This window comes from Palaemon carinicauda, chromosome 33 (assembly GCF_036898095.1).
Source record: "Palaemon carinicauda isolate YSFRI2023 chromosome 33, ASM3689809v2, whole genome shotgun sequence".
In the NCBI taxonomy this organism is placed as follows: Eukaryota; Metazoa; Arthropoda; class Malacostraca; order Decapoda; family Palaemonidae; genus Palaemon; species Palaemon carinicauda.
In genome coordinates, this window is record NC_090757.1 from 64,015,689 (window position 1) to 64,031,168 (window position 15,480).

At 47.8% G+C, this 15,480-nt stretch overlaps 1 protein-coding gene across 2 annotated transcripts in view; it reads right to left on the bottom strand.

Annotated features, from left to right (window-relative positions):
- The window catches only part of LOC137625973 (protein FAM98A), a 182,805-nt gene extending 169,009 nt beyond the window's left edge, over positions 1–13,796 (bottom strand). For both annotated transcript variants that reach the window (XM_068357046.1, XM_068357045.1), the window contains exon 1: positions 13,654–13,796. In XM_068357046.1, coding sequence (XP_068213147.1) covers positions 13,654–13,691 — 38 coding nt within the window. In that variant the 5' untranslated portion in view covers positions 13,692–13,796. The remainder of the gene's footprint in view (positions 1–13,653) is intronic.
- Between the last annotated feature and the right edge of the window lie 1,684 nt (positions 13,797–15,480).

A 15,480-nucleotide genomic window follows, 5' to 3' on the forward strand; every position in this document is an offset into this window, starting at 1 on the left:
GCGCCCTTGGAGCTTAATGAAGTCAGCCAAGGAGCCCGCGGCTGGCGTAACGACTTCCACTTGACGGAGCGCCTCCCTCCGCAGAGTAGGGGCCGCAGAGGCCTTCGACAACTTCGGCAGCTCACGGGGAGCTAGGAAAGGCCTCCCTCGGTGAGGTTCTTGTCCGTAGGAGGAGCAGGAGGGGAGAGACGGTGAGGACGAGGCTCTAGGGAGCCACCCGGAAGCGGCCGCGGCTGTGGTGACCTTAAACAGCTCGCTCCGGGGCACCGTGATCCTCACCCAATCTTTGGACTTACTCCTCTTCGCTTTCTTCTTAGAAGGTCTGGACTCCTTCTTCTTTGAACGGGTGCGGAACTTCTTCTTCTTCCTGGACCTCTCGCACTTCCTCCTCGCAGACCTGGAATCGTCCTCTGAAGATGAATCCACGGACGAGGAAGACGAGGAGGAGGAAAGGGAATCAGCCGAATCACCTGAGGCGTCCAACTCCGCGGGGGTTACTCCATGCCGAACCTCTGTTTCCGCAGGCTGCATGAAGACGGGCGGAAGAGTCGCCGCGGGCGCTGGGGGGGTCCGAATAACGTTCTTGCGGCCGATCCAATGATCAAACTCCTCTTCTAGTCTGAAGGGTGACCTGACTTCTCCCACATCGGGTCTTCGGTAGAGACGGGCCCTGCGGGCACCAGGACCTCGTCTCCCACACACTCTACCGCACTTCCCTCAGGCCCCACACATGCCTGTAATACCTCAGAAACTTCCCCCAGAGGTAATTCAGACTCTTGGGGAAGGACAATGGGCTGCTTCCCCGCAACGGAATTACCTCGACCCCTACCCTGGGTAGGGGAAGATGGAAGGGAACCACGTTCCGACGAGGCATCCGGGGACACCAAAGCAGAGGACGCGGTAGCTTTCTTGGGCGATCTCTTGGCCGACTTCTTCTTCTTAGTCCCATAAAGGACCCACTGAATCTCGCCCCAAAGACTCGCACTCCGAACACGTGGTGGTAGGGGAGCATACTTTGCCACTACATGACGAAAACGCGAGTGTGGATCAACCTCGGGCTTCGAAAGGAAAGCCCCACAAGACTTACCGGCCACAGGCCCAGGGCAACGGCGTGGATGCTCCATAATAAAAACACTAACACCAAGAGACACAAGGACACAAGGGAAAGGGGTAAAGATACGGGCACAGGAACCACGTGGTAAACACAAAGGGTCAGGGACACAAAGGGTCGCACTGGGTAAGAGAAAGCGCGGCGGGATGTGAATCACGTCGCGACCAGAAACTTACTGAGGAGCACGACCTAATCTAGCACGCTCTCTGACCCCGGGTCGCCTCAGGGCGCGTATCACTCCGCCTGAGGTCACCCATAGAAAATGGTAATAGGGTAAACTACACAAAATTCTGGTCGGTTGGGAAGTTACCAGTAACTCCTAAGAAAGTAGTTCTAGGTAAGTACTCTCGTGTTGGAACAATTGCATTTTTCCTAACGCACACAAACCTGGAGCTATATATTAAGGATTTATTACAATATAGATCATAAATGGTAGGAAGCCTGCACCTCGCTAAAATTGTACTAGCAACCTCCGCAAGCTGAGTATTTGTGACACTAGCAATGTGACTGGTCTAGGTATGGGCTCTCCGAGTTATGGGAATCAAAGTATATAGATCTTACAAAATCTCACCTCACTAGAGGTATTGGTGACACAACAAAAATTATTTCTATACTAGGTTACACAAGGGAAATGGTTCTTACCTGAAGAAAGGTAAGGTCTGTTGTGCCGAGGACCCTAGTGCTGATTCCTCAAGGGAAGGGAGGGGAAGATGAAGGGAAGAAAGAAGCCAGTCATTCTTATTCACCCTAGACTAATCCAGGTAACCTCAGCCCTCTACTACTGTATTTGTCCATCAAGGAGCTTGAGGTGTTTAGACTACTTATTGTGCAGCCACCACAGGACCAATGGAAATATTTCCCATGCTCCTATGGGTCACGTCATGCAGGTAGTGAAGGTCATCTGACGCTTCCACACGGCAGCTTGCAATACCTGCATCACTGTGTATATCATTTTGAACCCCAGGGACGTTGCAATGCCCCTGACGTCATGAACTCTGGGTTCTCATGGTGGAGGATGATCAGTGTTAATTACAAGATCAATGACCATGAGGATCCATGAAGAAATGGTGTTTTCTGTGACCCTCCTGTTGACCTTCCCCGTGCTGACAAAGAGTGCCAACACAAGGGCGCGAACTGCAGCCGTTCTTTTGAGGTAACATCTCAGAGTCCTCACTGGACAAAGTACCAGTTGGTCTGAATCATCGGTTACAGAATGAAGACTCCCAATCCTAAAAGGCCCTAATCTAGGATCCGCTATACTTGGATTTTGAGTCTTGGCAATAAACTCAGGGACAAAGCTGAGAATTACCTCTCCCCATACCCTTGAATGGGAAATGTCATACGATATACCATGCAGTTCATTAACTCCTTGGCCGAACCCAAAGCGAGTAGGAACATCGTCTTCACAGTAAGGTGACATTCTGTTGCCGGGTGTAATGGTTCATAGGGACCACCCTTCAGAACTGAAGGATTCAAACAATGTTCCCTGAAAGAGGTCTAACTTCTGACTTGGGGCAGGTAATCTCAGAACTTTGTATGAGAAGAGAAAATTCTGAAGAGGAAATATCTACTCCCTTCAGTTTGAAGGTGAGACTCAAGGCTGAAAGGTAGCGTTCGACTGCCGAAACCAAGAGGAGCATTTCTTCCCGAAGGTAATCAAGAAACTCTGCTATTTTTGGAATATTGGCATAGAGGGTAGTGATACCTTCCACAACACCAACCACAGAAGACAATCTCATAAGCCTGGTCGACTGACACTGAAAAGTGTTTGAGGTGTCCAACCATCCTATCCGCACTTGTTGCAAAAATCCTCTCAGAGTGAGGAGGTGCTGGACAGTCTCCAGACATAAAGCCGACGTGAAGCTACAGATTTGTGAAAGATGTTTGCATGTGGTTGTTTGAGTAGCTTCTGTCATTGAGGAAGTTCCCTCGGGAGCTGTCAAGAACTGCAAAAGCTTCGGGAACCACTCTGATCTGCATCATGGGAAACCATTCTGCTCGGCATCATGTCAGCAAAGAGCTATCAGTGTCATTGACAAGTTCTCGCTTATTCTGACCTCGTTGAGGACTCTTATCATAGAAAATGGTGGAAATGCGTACACACTGATGTTATCCCACCGTTGTTGGAATGCACCTTGCCAGAGACTGATTGATTGGTTGATTTAAAGTTTACTGGCATCCTGAAATCTAGAGTCATTGATGCCGATATAATTTATTACATATAAAAAAAATAAAAGAATATTCAATTATAACGATAAAAGCTAAAATATGACAAATTCGAAGATAATTTGTATTTTTCCTAACCATACAAACCTTAGCTATTTACATTGGGTTTACCTTTTAGCGCAGCTGAAATGGCGAGCCATTAGAATTTAACGAGGGTGTATTACCCCCGCGCTAGTTAGCAGGGGGGTAGGGGAGTGGTAGCTAGCTACCCCTCCCCCCCCTCACACACAGATGAATGCTCAATTTCACTTAGAGGTAGGACTTGTCTTGGGGGACAGGGCTGGCGGGCAAATATGTGTAAATAGCTAAGGTTTGTATGGTTAGGAAAAATACAAATTATCTTCGAATTTGTCATTTGTTCCGTAACCGAAATACAAACCACGCTATTTACATTGGGTGACTTACCCATTAGGTAGGGTGGAAAGTCCCCAGCCATACTGGCTTTGGCTTTACCCGGGGACTCAGAATCCGAGTGAGTCGCACTCGAGAAAAGGAGTCCCTGCAACTCACAAGTTCCTTGCTCCGCAAGCAACCGTGTGGCCTACATAAGCTTGTGTGTGAAGGAAGAAGTGTGACCCGTCCTAGGCAGTTGACCTGGAGTTCCAGAAGGAACTCTGGGTTAGGACGTTCCCAATACCACCTCGTCAGGGTATGGGGGACGCGACAGTATTGACTCAATACTCGGAACACAAGGAAGCATGGTTTACCTGCAGAGGTTCGAGGTCAGCTATGCAGAGACCAGGATGCTGCCTCCCCGTAGAGGGGATGATGAAGAAAGAAATAAGGGCCAGACATACTTCTTTCGTTCATGCAGACTAAAACCTGATAACAATACCCTCAACCTTCTGCTACCTGTCCAAAAAGGAGCCTGAGGTTAGACCAGCTGTTGTGTAGCCACCACAGAGCGATAGAAAACGTATCGAGACTCCTGTGGGTCACGCCCTGCAGGAAGCGGGCTGCGAAGGTCATTAGACGCTTCCAGACTCCAGCTTGTAGCACCTGCATCACAGAGTAGTATTACTCGAAGGCGAGGGATGTTGCGATGTATCCAACATCGTGCTGTAGGGCGACGTGACGGGGGAGGGTCTGGAGACAGGTCGAGATGAATGTCCTTGAGTCCGGGCTGAAGAGGTATACTGGTGACTCTCCCCCGTGTCCTCCTTGTGCTCCCAAATCGGCTGCAACTGAGGACAAACTGCAGCTGTTCCCAAAGTTAACCTCTCGATTCCTTTACTGGCAAGAAAGAGGTCTTGGGACATCAGATACAGAATGGAGACTCGAAATCTTGAAGGAATTGGACCGAAGGGCCGGGACCCCCAGATTCTGAGTCTAGCCAACAACTCAGGAGCGAACCTGAATGTTGCCTTCCCCTCTTCATTAGAAAGGGGGAGTCGTACGAGACCAAGAAGATTGCTTACACACTGGCCGTGGCCAGAGTGAGCAGGAGACCCAAGGCGGAATACAATCCGAGGCCTGTCGTAAAGGGTCTTGAGAAGATCTCTTAAAGGACTAAAAGTCCGAGCCATGCTCCAAGTTGGAGGTCTTCCTCCGACTAGGGCAGGGACGATCGTAGCTTCGCATGAGCGAGGAAAGATCCAGCGGGCAGGAAAAAGTTATTACTTTAAGCCTGAAGGTCAGGGAAAGGCTGAGCGACAGGCTACATTGCCGAGAGCGGAAAGGAGTTTCCTCCCGCCGAAAGGCAATAAGACCGTTATTGCTGGAGAAGAGGCCTCAAGGGAAGAGGTATATCTCCCACGGCACCAACCACCGAAGACTCTCCACTTCGCCTGGAAGACCCCTGCGGATGACTATCGCAGATGACGCGACCTCCGTACCGCGACTGTAGCGGGTTGTCTCTTCTTGAGGAGGAGGCGTAGTGTCTCCAGGCATGAAGCCGAAGCGACGCCCCGGTTCGGGAGAGATGTCGCAGTGTGGTTGTTTGAGTAGTCTGCGCCGTGGGAGAAGCTCTCCCGGGAGTTCCGTCAGGGGAAGCAGAGGGTCCAGAAACCGTTCTGCGCATAGTCCCAGTGGAGCTCTCCCATTGAAAGATTGACAGACAACCTGGTCTTGTTGAGACCCATTGTCCACAGACAAAAAGGAGGGAAGACGTAGGCGTCGAAGTTGTCCCACCATCACCGGAATGCATCTTGCCAGAGTCTCGGGGTCTGAGACTGGGGGGAAGAACAGCGGAAGCTTGAGGTTCCAAGCTGACGCGATCAGGTCCCCCAGACCAGGACTTGCTGGTTACTCAAGGTCAAAGACCCCCAGGTACACTCTCTCTACGAGGCTCTGCTCGGATAGTCGGAGAGAACATTCCCCTGCCTGGAATGAGAGAGCCGATGGTGGTATTGAGAGAATCTCAATCATCCCGGTATCTCTACTGCAAGATGTGAAGGTGTGAAAATGCGTCCCCTGCTGGTTAGAACACGCCAGAATCATGAAGTCGACGCGCACGGGGCGACTCGGCAGGAGCTGTAGGATCTGTAGAGGGGCCAGACTACGGCCCCTAAGCCTGCCTGAATGATGGAGGGATATCCTTCAGGTCTTGACCATAGGCCTGGACCGGAACATGCCCCCCCCCCCCCCCCCCTCTCCTTTGACGAGTCCGAGAACAGCATCAAGAATGTGGGGAAAGGATGAGAATATCCACTACCATCAAGAGGCTCCATAGGTCAACACCCATTGCAGGTCTAACAGTTCTGCTGGTCCCATAGGGGCCCGGAAGTCCGGTTAAACGTTGCCTGAAGCCACCGGAACTTGGACCGCCCCACATGGAACTTATCCTGAGGCGACCGTTCGGACTATAGACGGGTCAATGAGGAAAGGAGAACTAGGAAACGTTCCAAGGTATGGCTGAAAGCTCTGCTTGACTGAGAACAGGTACTGCGACTCTCCTCAGTCTTGCCACAGTCAACTGAAAGGAAGGCTCGGAGGATGTGGCAACAGAATCTGGCGTCCCCAGGTGGTCACTCACCCAAGTACCGACCAGAACCGACGTTGCTTAACCTCGCTGGACGGACGAGAAGCGGGGTTTCCAACGTGGTAAGGCCATTGACTCAATATCATGGCCAGATACTCCAGATGTTGAGGCAGAAGAAGAGAAGGCTCCAAGCAAAATACCATGAACCCACACTCATGGTAAGCATCCGGAAGCTTGTCCCGGCGCTGAAGAAGGTCGAACCCGAGCCTACCGGAGTTGACCAGCCCTCCAAAAAGCAGGCCATGAGGAAAGCAGGGAGAGTTCTCTGGGGAAAAAAACCTGCTATGCCACGGCGGGATAGCCACACTGCATCATAAGCAGGAATACTTGCAGTTTAGGCTGAATTCGACGAGCTCCCTGGAAGATGGATGGAATGGAAACTGAAAGTACCCGTCCTTCCGATCCAGGGTTTAAGGAGTCCTGTCGCCTCGTTACCAGTCTGATCGATTCTGCTGTTCTACGCTGGCCGAAGTTTGTTCGACAAACTTGATCAGGGCTGAGAGGTCGACTACGGAACTCCCCTCTCAGATCCTTCCTTACAAGAAAGGATCGACTGAAGAGGCCGGGGGTGAAGCCGTCGATGATCCTATGGAAGACCTTCGCCTAAGGTATGGATCATTCTGCCCAACCGGGCAACTCTTGCTGACGCTATGGCATAGAGGTTCAGAGACACTGAATTCGCTGACAGAGACGGCAGGCGCGATATCCTTGGCTGATCACAGATTGTGCGGGAATGGGCATCGGGAAGCTGTCATCCGGATGAGTAACCTTAAGCATCCTCCCAGCGAAAAGCCTGCAATCCTAGAGTTCGTGAACTCTGCCGCTCCTTTTAGGACTATGCCCCCCTGGGAGAGCCTCCCGTGCCATCTGTTCCTGACAGGAGGAAACTGCAATTGGACACCATGTCCCAGTTGTCGTAGCCGATAACTTAGGCCGACGTGGTTGAAAGAAAAGGGCGCTGGAGCCCTGCAGAGTCTGAAAGAAAGCACCTTGGAGGAGTGAAAACGGAAGTCGATTTCCTCCGAACAGCCGCTGTCTAAGTCTCTGTCCTTGGGCACAAACAAACTCTTCTCAAGGATGGAAGGGTGCCTGAGGTTGTCGACCTCCACAGATGAGACACCCGAAGGAAGCCCTCAGTCAGCGCGTCCAGATGGTACAACATCGAGCTTGTCCGCAAGTTAGATACTTAACGACGAAAGGCCAAGGTGCCTGAGCCCGAGAGGAGGAAAGTACCCATGATCTTCCTGTAGTTTCCTTGAACCAAACCTCGGGCCGTAACCGAGGAGGGAAAGGACCTGGTAAGCCCCCAGAGGAAGGGGTAAGCAGTTACCCCTTGGCCGATGGAGAAATCTCGAACGGAAAGCCCCCCGCCAAAAATCCTCCAGGGAATGACAGGGAAGGGCTAACCCAGGTTCTGGAAAGAGGAGTGTTGCTCAGACCTCCCTGAAGTTTCCTCCTAGTCTGCAAGTGTCATGCTCTGCGTTTACGGGGTGAGGCCGTGTTCTGGAAATACGCTCCAGAAGAACTCGCCAGGCTGGCCATGCTGCGAAAACCCCAATGGGAATCGTGGTGGCAATCGCCCTGGAGCTCGCGCGATGGTAATTCAAAGATTTGCGTGTGGGCGAACGTGGAAGCGCCCATGCGCGGTCATGCAGGAACACAAACGAAGGTGAGCGAAGGAGCGCAGAAGGAGGGCGAGCGTAGTAGGAAGGGCGAGAGCTGGTGGTCGGCGAGCGATAACCCATAGACGAGCAATGGATACTGCAAGAATTAGGCCGACGTTCGTCCGAAGAAACACTGTAGGTTCGAGCGATGGAACACCGTTGGTACGCGCGACGGAACACCGTCCGTCCGTGCGATGGAATACCGTTGGTTCGCGCGCGGGCGAACATTGGACAGAATGCGTGTGGGCGCGCAGGCGAATGATCGCGCGGGCGCGCAGGCGAACGGTCGCGAGGGTGGGCAGGTGAATGAGCGCGAGTCCGAGGCGGAGAACGCAAGCGTTAGCGCGATGGCGAGGAAACGCGCTGCTGCGTGGGCGAGGAAGACCGCTGGCGATATGGATAAACAGGCGATCGGTGGTGAGCTGGTGAGCGCTAACGCGCAGGTTAGCGATGGCGCGTTGTGGCATGTCGACGCGTTGGCGAGCGATGGCGAGCAGCATGCGCAGGTGAGCGATCGCGCGATGGCGAGCAGCATGCGCAGGTGAGCGATCGCACGATGGCGAGCAGCATGCGCAGGTGAGCGATCGCGCGATGGCGAGCAGCATGCGCAGGGGGCGATCGCGCGATGGCGAGCAGCATCCGCAGGTGGGCGATCGCGCGATGGCGATCAGCATCCGCAGGTGGGCGATCGCCCGATGGCGAGCAGCATCCGCAGGTGGGCGATCGCCCGATGGCGAGCAGCATCCGCAGGTGGGCGATCGCGCGATGGCGAGCAGCATCCGCAGGTGGGCGATCGCGCGATGGCGAGCAGCATGAGCAGGTGGGCGATCGCGCGATGGCGAGCAGCATGCGCAGGTGGGCGATCGCGCGATGGCGAGCAGCATGCGCAGGTGGGCGATCGCGCGATGGCGAGCAGCATGCGCAGGTGGGCGATGGCGAGCTAGTAGCTGGCGAACCTTGTTCCTTCAGAAGCGTTGGAGAACGTTGGTGCTCCGGCTGTAACACACGCGGCCGATCCGGGGATTACCGAGAGTCAAGTGATCGCTGACGTGTAGAACGCTGTTGAATAGGCGATACTCAAATCGCCTGTGCGCGCTGGCGAGCAGGTGATCGCTGGCGAGCAGGGGATCGCTGGCGAGCTGATGATCGCTGGCGAGCTGATGATCGCTGGCGAGCTGATGATCGCTGGCGAGCAGAAGGCAACGCGTGGAAGCCAGCGCATAGAAGAAGAGTCCTTGACCCAGACCTGAACCGAAGTTCTAGATCGCGAGGGCGAACGTGGGCGCGTAACAGGAACCAACAGGAACCAACAGGAACAGCAGGGATGATCATCATGAGAGCGCTGACGACAGGAGAGCGCTAGCGATCAGGAAGCGCTGATGAGCAGGAGTGTGCCTGTGCGCTAACACTGAGCAGGAGCAGGAGAGAACACAGCAGAAGGGCGCGCAGGGGAACCCTGACACGCAAGGGAAGAACCCCCGTGGAAGGCAACCCTTTGCCCCGAAGGGAACGTTGTCCGTCGGGAGACAGATGTCCATCGGAAGACCGTTGCCTGTCCGCTGGGAGACTGATGTCCGTTGGAATACCGTTGTCCGTCGGGGAGACCGTTGCCCGTCGGAAGACGAGATCAGACTGCTGTCCATCTACACCAAGGCGGAAGATCAAGAAGAAGGAGTTGTAGGCTGCAAACGGAGATTCAAAAAGGCGCCTCTTAGCACCCTTATAGGGAGATGAGAGGCCCTTACGACGAGGCGGACGGTGGGCCTTACGGTGAAGGAGGCCAACAGCAACAGCAGCAGAAGAATCCTCCGAAGAGGAGTCTCTATGAGTGTACTCTCTCGCGAACGAAAGAGAAACACTTCGTAGAAGAGACTGGTCAGCCAGTGACCTAAAAGGAGCAATCCTCCGAAGAGGGGCTCCTGCAGTTGCCCAGCCCTTGAGCGAAACTGCAGGTGTGACCGCTCAGCACCACGAGCATAGTCGCACGAAAAAAAGGCAAGAAAAGAACCCCCCAAAAGGGGAAAACTCAAGCCTGGACAGGAAAAACTTCCCTCGGAAGGAAAGTTACCCGCCCGAGGAGGCAAGCCTCCTGAGAGTTCTAAAATGAACTGGAGAGCTGTCCGTCGTCACGGGAGTACATCCAGTAGAAGGAGACACGCCCCTGACGAAAATACAAGGGGAGGAGGCAGCAACAGCCGAATCCCCAGGCCTCAACAAGACAGCTCACACCGTTGCCATATTACAGAAACGAACTACTGTAGATCGATAACTGTAAAAAAATAAAACAAAAATCATTAGTACACATTCATTCCCCCGGGAAGGCTCCGAAGAGGAATCCCGAGGGAAAGGAAACAAGAATTACACAACAGGCACGTGCCCTCACAACCACTTACACTCACGGAAGGAGAGTTGTAACCAAAACAAAATTATAACAATTATAATTATGAAACTATGTAATTATGTAATTTAAAAATGAATGAACACTAACGAAAGAACGAAAACCTCGAAAGGAATCGTTCTACAGACTGAAAAATTAACAACCACAATTAGATTCATAAACTAATTAAGACAAACGTACGGCGTAGCAACCCCCCCCCCCACGGAAAGGAAGCTACAAGGGCGTAGTAACACGTAGTAAAAGGGTGAACGACCTCGAGAGAGAGAGAGAGAGAAAGACATGTCAAACTCGATCGCCACCCATAAAATTACGCCGTGGTGGCCTAACTGCCGAGGACTCCACGTAGATATCGTACACTACACACACAACTCTGAAAAGGAAACTTAATGATTTCTATACTCAAATATATATACAAACATGAAAACATGTTTACATATATATTGAGTAAAAGAAAAGTAAGCAATTAAGTAAAGACAAAACAAACAATGGCTGCCAAGAGAGGACCAAGACAGAGACGTCTGTCACAGTCCGAGCCAAAAGTGAAAGTGAGCATTCATCTGTGTGTGAGGGGGGGGAGGGGTAGCTAGCTACCACTCCCCTACCCCCCCGCTAACTAGCGCGGGGGTAATACACCCTCGTTAAATTCTAATGGCTCGCCATTTCAGCTGCGCTAAAAGGTAAACCCAATGTAAATAGCGTGGTTTGTATTTCGGTTACGGAACAAATAAAAACTAAATAGCTTTCAAAAGACTGCTTCTAAAATAAATTTTAAAATGCCGCACGTATATCATGACATGTCCAAGAATCTTGAAAAGGATGATCCTGCCATCCTCACCTTGAGCCTCAAACAGATAACTATTTCTAAAGTTGCTATAATTGGGGCATTCAGTCAACAAATGCCTCATTGTTAAAGGTACCAAACAGTCATCGCAATACGGTTGGTGCAAGCAATTTAGCAGACTCGAGTCACCCAAGTGTGATCAACGCAGAGACGACAAAGAGTAGCCTTCCACTTCCATGGCATCATTATTATTGGACTGAGAGGTATAACACTTTGTTTTGTTGGATTCTGGCAAAGGTAGGTGTGTCTGGAAATGAGAAGGCAGATTTACTGGCAAAGCGTGGTTTGTATTCCAGTTCCAGAACAAATAAAATTTACCTTTTTAATGAAGTAATAAAAAAACTTTGGGGTGTATGTATGATAGTGGCCACCTGTATGTATTATTATGTCTAACTTTGAATACAGCAGTGTAATGGGGGTCGCAAGGGGGAGTTAGCCCCCTTTAGGTAAGTAGGTAAGGACATGGCTTGGTGGTTAGGTTAGGGGGGGAAAGTTTAGGTTAGTTGATGTCCATTTTTAATGAACGTGTGAGGAACTGGCCGCTGATATACAAAGGCTCCTGATCACACTACACACTATGTATGGTGGATAAAAACTTATTCACTTTCGAGACAGTATACATTCAAGAGGAGAGAGGGCGCTGGCTCTTTCAAAGTGATATGCTGCATCTCTTCTGCTGCTTACAATTTTCTTGGGGGCAAATATTGATTTAAAACTTCTAGATAATTCTAAACAGATTATTCTAATGGCTTGGGGACAAAGCCTAGCGTTATTAGGTTACCAACAAATCAAGTAGCAGACGAATACCAATGCATAAGCGAGGCAACTCTCTGCAAACCCCGCCCACCAACCCATCGAAACCCTAAAAAAAACTAAAACTAACTCAGGGGTTTTCAAGAACATTCTAACCACGTGGAAATATAAACATGATGTAATACCCCGTAAATGTGACGTAAACCTTCGTGTTCATACCTAGTATGTGTCGTACAGCAAACCTAATCGAGATTATATAAGACTTTGTACTAAAATATGTAAAATAAAAAGTTAATTCGTAAAATATAAAGTAAATTTACATACAACGACTTGTATGAAAAATACAATGAAATGAATGACGAATGTCTTAAGTAATTTACAAACAATTACTTAAACCTATAAGAGAGGGGGGGTGAATGGATGATAGCGGCTACCTGTATGTATTATTATTTCCACCTTAGAATACGGCAGTGTAAGGGGGGTCTCAGGGGGGGGCTTTAGCCCCCACCCCATTAGGTAAGTAGGTAACAACACGGCTTGTAGGTTAGGTTAGGGGGGGAAAATATAGGTATTCTATAACTTCCATCGTAAAATACGCAAAAAGACTTCTCTTGAACTAACAAAGACCTGACTTGGACAAAGGTTTCCACAGAAAAGGGTTTGTTGGAAGGTGGGGGTTGGGAAATATTAACCCCCGCCGTGCAAACTTTCCATACGTATGGGTTCGTGATTGTTTAACGGAAAAACAACAGTGTAAAGAGTAAACATAAATGAACTAGAATGGGAAACTTGTTCAGAGCAAGTATTTATGTGAACTCTGGGCGTGACAAGGTAATAACAAAATGTATAAAGGAATAATAGCAAGATAAAATGGAGTGTATAATAAATAATATTTAATGGGAATATAAAATGTATACGTGGGTATTACATAAAAGGAATAGTATAGTTGTACTGGATCAAGTAAAATACTTGAATAAACCAGGTGAAGTAGAATACTTGAATGTGGCGATTAAAATGACTTAGAAAATGGGGAGGGGTTGTATAAGAGAAGAAGTAATCCTATTGGTTAAGGCGGAGTTCATGTGCAGGTGAGAGGAGTTTATGTGCAGAAGATCGAAAACTGCTATATACAAACGAACGAACGAGAGTGATTACAACCCACCCGTAGAATGTCAACAAATAAATGAAAAATATACCGTTGGTATAGGACATAGATAATTAGCGCATTTTGTCATTGGTTTATTATACATCCTAGAAGGTAATGTATAGAAAAGAAAAGGCTTGTTTTACTGTTATATACCGTTCCCCCACCCAAAACCCCGAATTACCACTGGGGGTTCCCTATTATCGGCGGATATATACCGTAGTTTGTTTCCTAGGTTACATTGCCCTGTAATACACTACAATAAAACCAATGAACCTGGTATGGGCTATCTAGTAATCCTTAGGGTTAGAACCTATTAGAATAATAGTTAGATCGATTCAGACCTACCTTATGTATATGTAGTGGAAATAGTCCTGACCTTCAAGTGAGAATAAATAGCATAATTTAACATTAATAATAACATTACTAAAAAACTGACTTGAGAACGAGAGCAATAACAACCCTGCAAGCTTTAGTGGGTTGGTAAACAGGGAATGATTAACGTCATTACACAGCAAAATCTTGAATCAACATACCCTAAATCCTCCAACGAGTCCAAGATATCATTCTCCATCGTAGATTAATAATAGTGTAAATGAGCCCAATAAAATAATTGAAATTCGGACCTTCGATGAACAGGCCGGACAGCGTTTGTGGCAAGTCCACGCCTGCTAGACTGAGACAGTGTTGCCAGATGGGTTATTATAAAAATCCCCAAAACAACCCCAAAATCCCCATTTCTACAAATATATTCTCTTCTGTCTTGGTCATGTAGGCTTTATTAATATAGAAATTAATCACTATACTTCATATAAGTGCAAGCAAACTAATTGCAACAATATAAAAGTTTACTCATCTTTGTGTCTTCATGGAAATTTGAACAGAATATCCCCATAAGACACCCAAAATCTCCAAATCTAGGAACAAATCTCCAAATCTGACAACACTGCTGCTAGCTTATCGGTATTTCCAACTGTGTTGGACATAAATGAGGTACATTGAGGTCTGAAATGCCTTAGAAATGTGCTAGGAAGAGTTTTCTCCCTGTATGTGAATTTACTTCGCACAAAAGATGAACGAACAACAATAATGTCAGTTGCAACAATGCAATTATTACGAATGTTGGATACGGGTTTGTTATACGAATAATACGGCTGACATATAATAATAATAATAATAATAATAATAATGTTTATTGGACAAAAACATATTTACAAAAAAAGATTCGGTCCAAGCCCATATGGAGCAGAGCTCTTCGGGCAATAATACAAATAGAATAATATCATCAATTAAAAAAAATGATAAAAAAGTAAATATTGATATAGATCTATTAAATGTACACATATATATACATAAGTATATACATATGCATACATATACACATACATATACACATATGTACATATACATACACATACACATAAACACATATAAATGAGCTTTTTAGCCTAAAAATAAATGGAAATGTATATTCGTATAATAAAGAAGGGCGGAATAATAAACAGTGCAACTTTTGAATTTAAACATTGATATGGTAGAAATGCTAGAATTACAAATGTATACAAGCAATAAACAATATAAGAATTAAGAACATTATAGTGTGCATTAATGGTTAGGTCATGAAGAAATGTCTACTAATAAAACTTAGTACACAGATAATAACATATTAGTATATGATTTTTTAAAAGATCGAATGCTAAGCAATGCCTTAAGATAAGCAGGCAGAGTATTCCATTGTTTAACTCCCTGATAGAGATAAAACTGTTCACATTTCTTTACACGTACGAAGGGAAGAGTTAAGTTAGAGTCTCTTGTTCCATATTGGTGTGCTGATTGTACCTGAATTATTTTTTGTCTAATGGATGGATATTTATGCAGCGAAAGTGTTTGAAACATCAAATTCATTAAGGAGAGTTTGTAGGTGTCCTCCAACTTCAGAATCGAGAGAGACCGGAATAGGGGTGATGTATGAGCTAAATAATCACTCGAAGTTATTATTCTCACCAGCTTTTTTTTTTTTTTTTTTTTTTTTTTTTTTGCATAATGATTAGCGGTTGCAGGACGCTTCTACTGCAACTCCCCCACGCTGTAATGCAGTAATTTAGATGAGGAGATATTAAAGAGTGGTAGAGTTGTTTTAATATATATAGCGGGAAATAATCCTTCAGCCTATATATGATACCTGTAACTTTGGAAATTTTATTGACTATCATATCCACATGCTTACTGAAGGTTAATTTATTGTCAAACATTACTCCTAAAAATTTTCCACTGGACTTCTGGTCAAGAGTGTGATTTCCTATTGCAACTCTTATGTTACCGGGAACTTTGCGCAAAGAAAATATTATGAAATATGTTTTTCT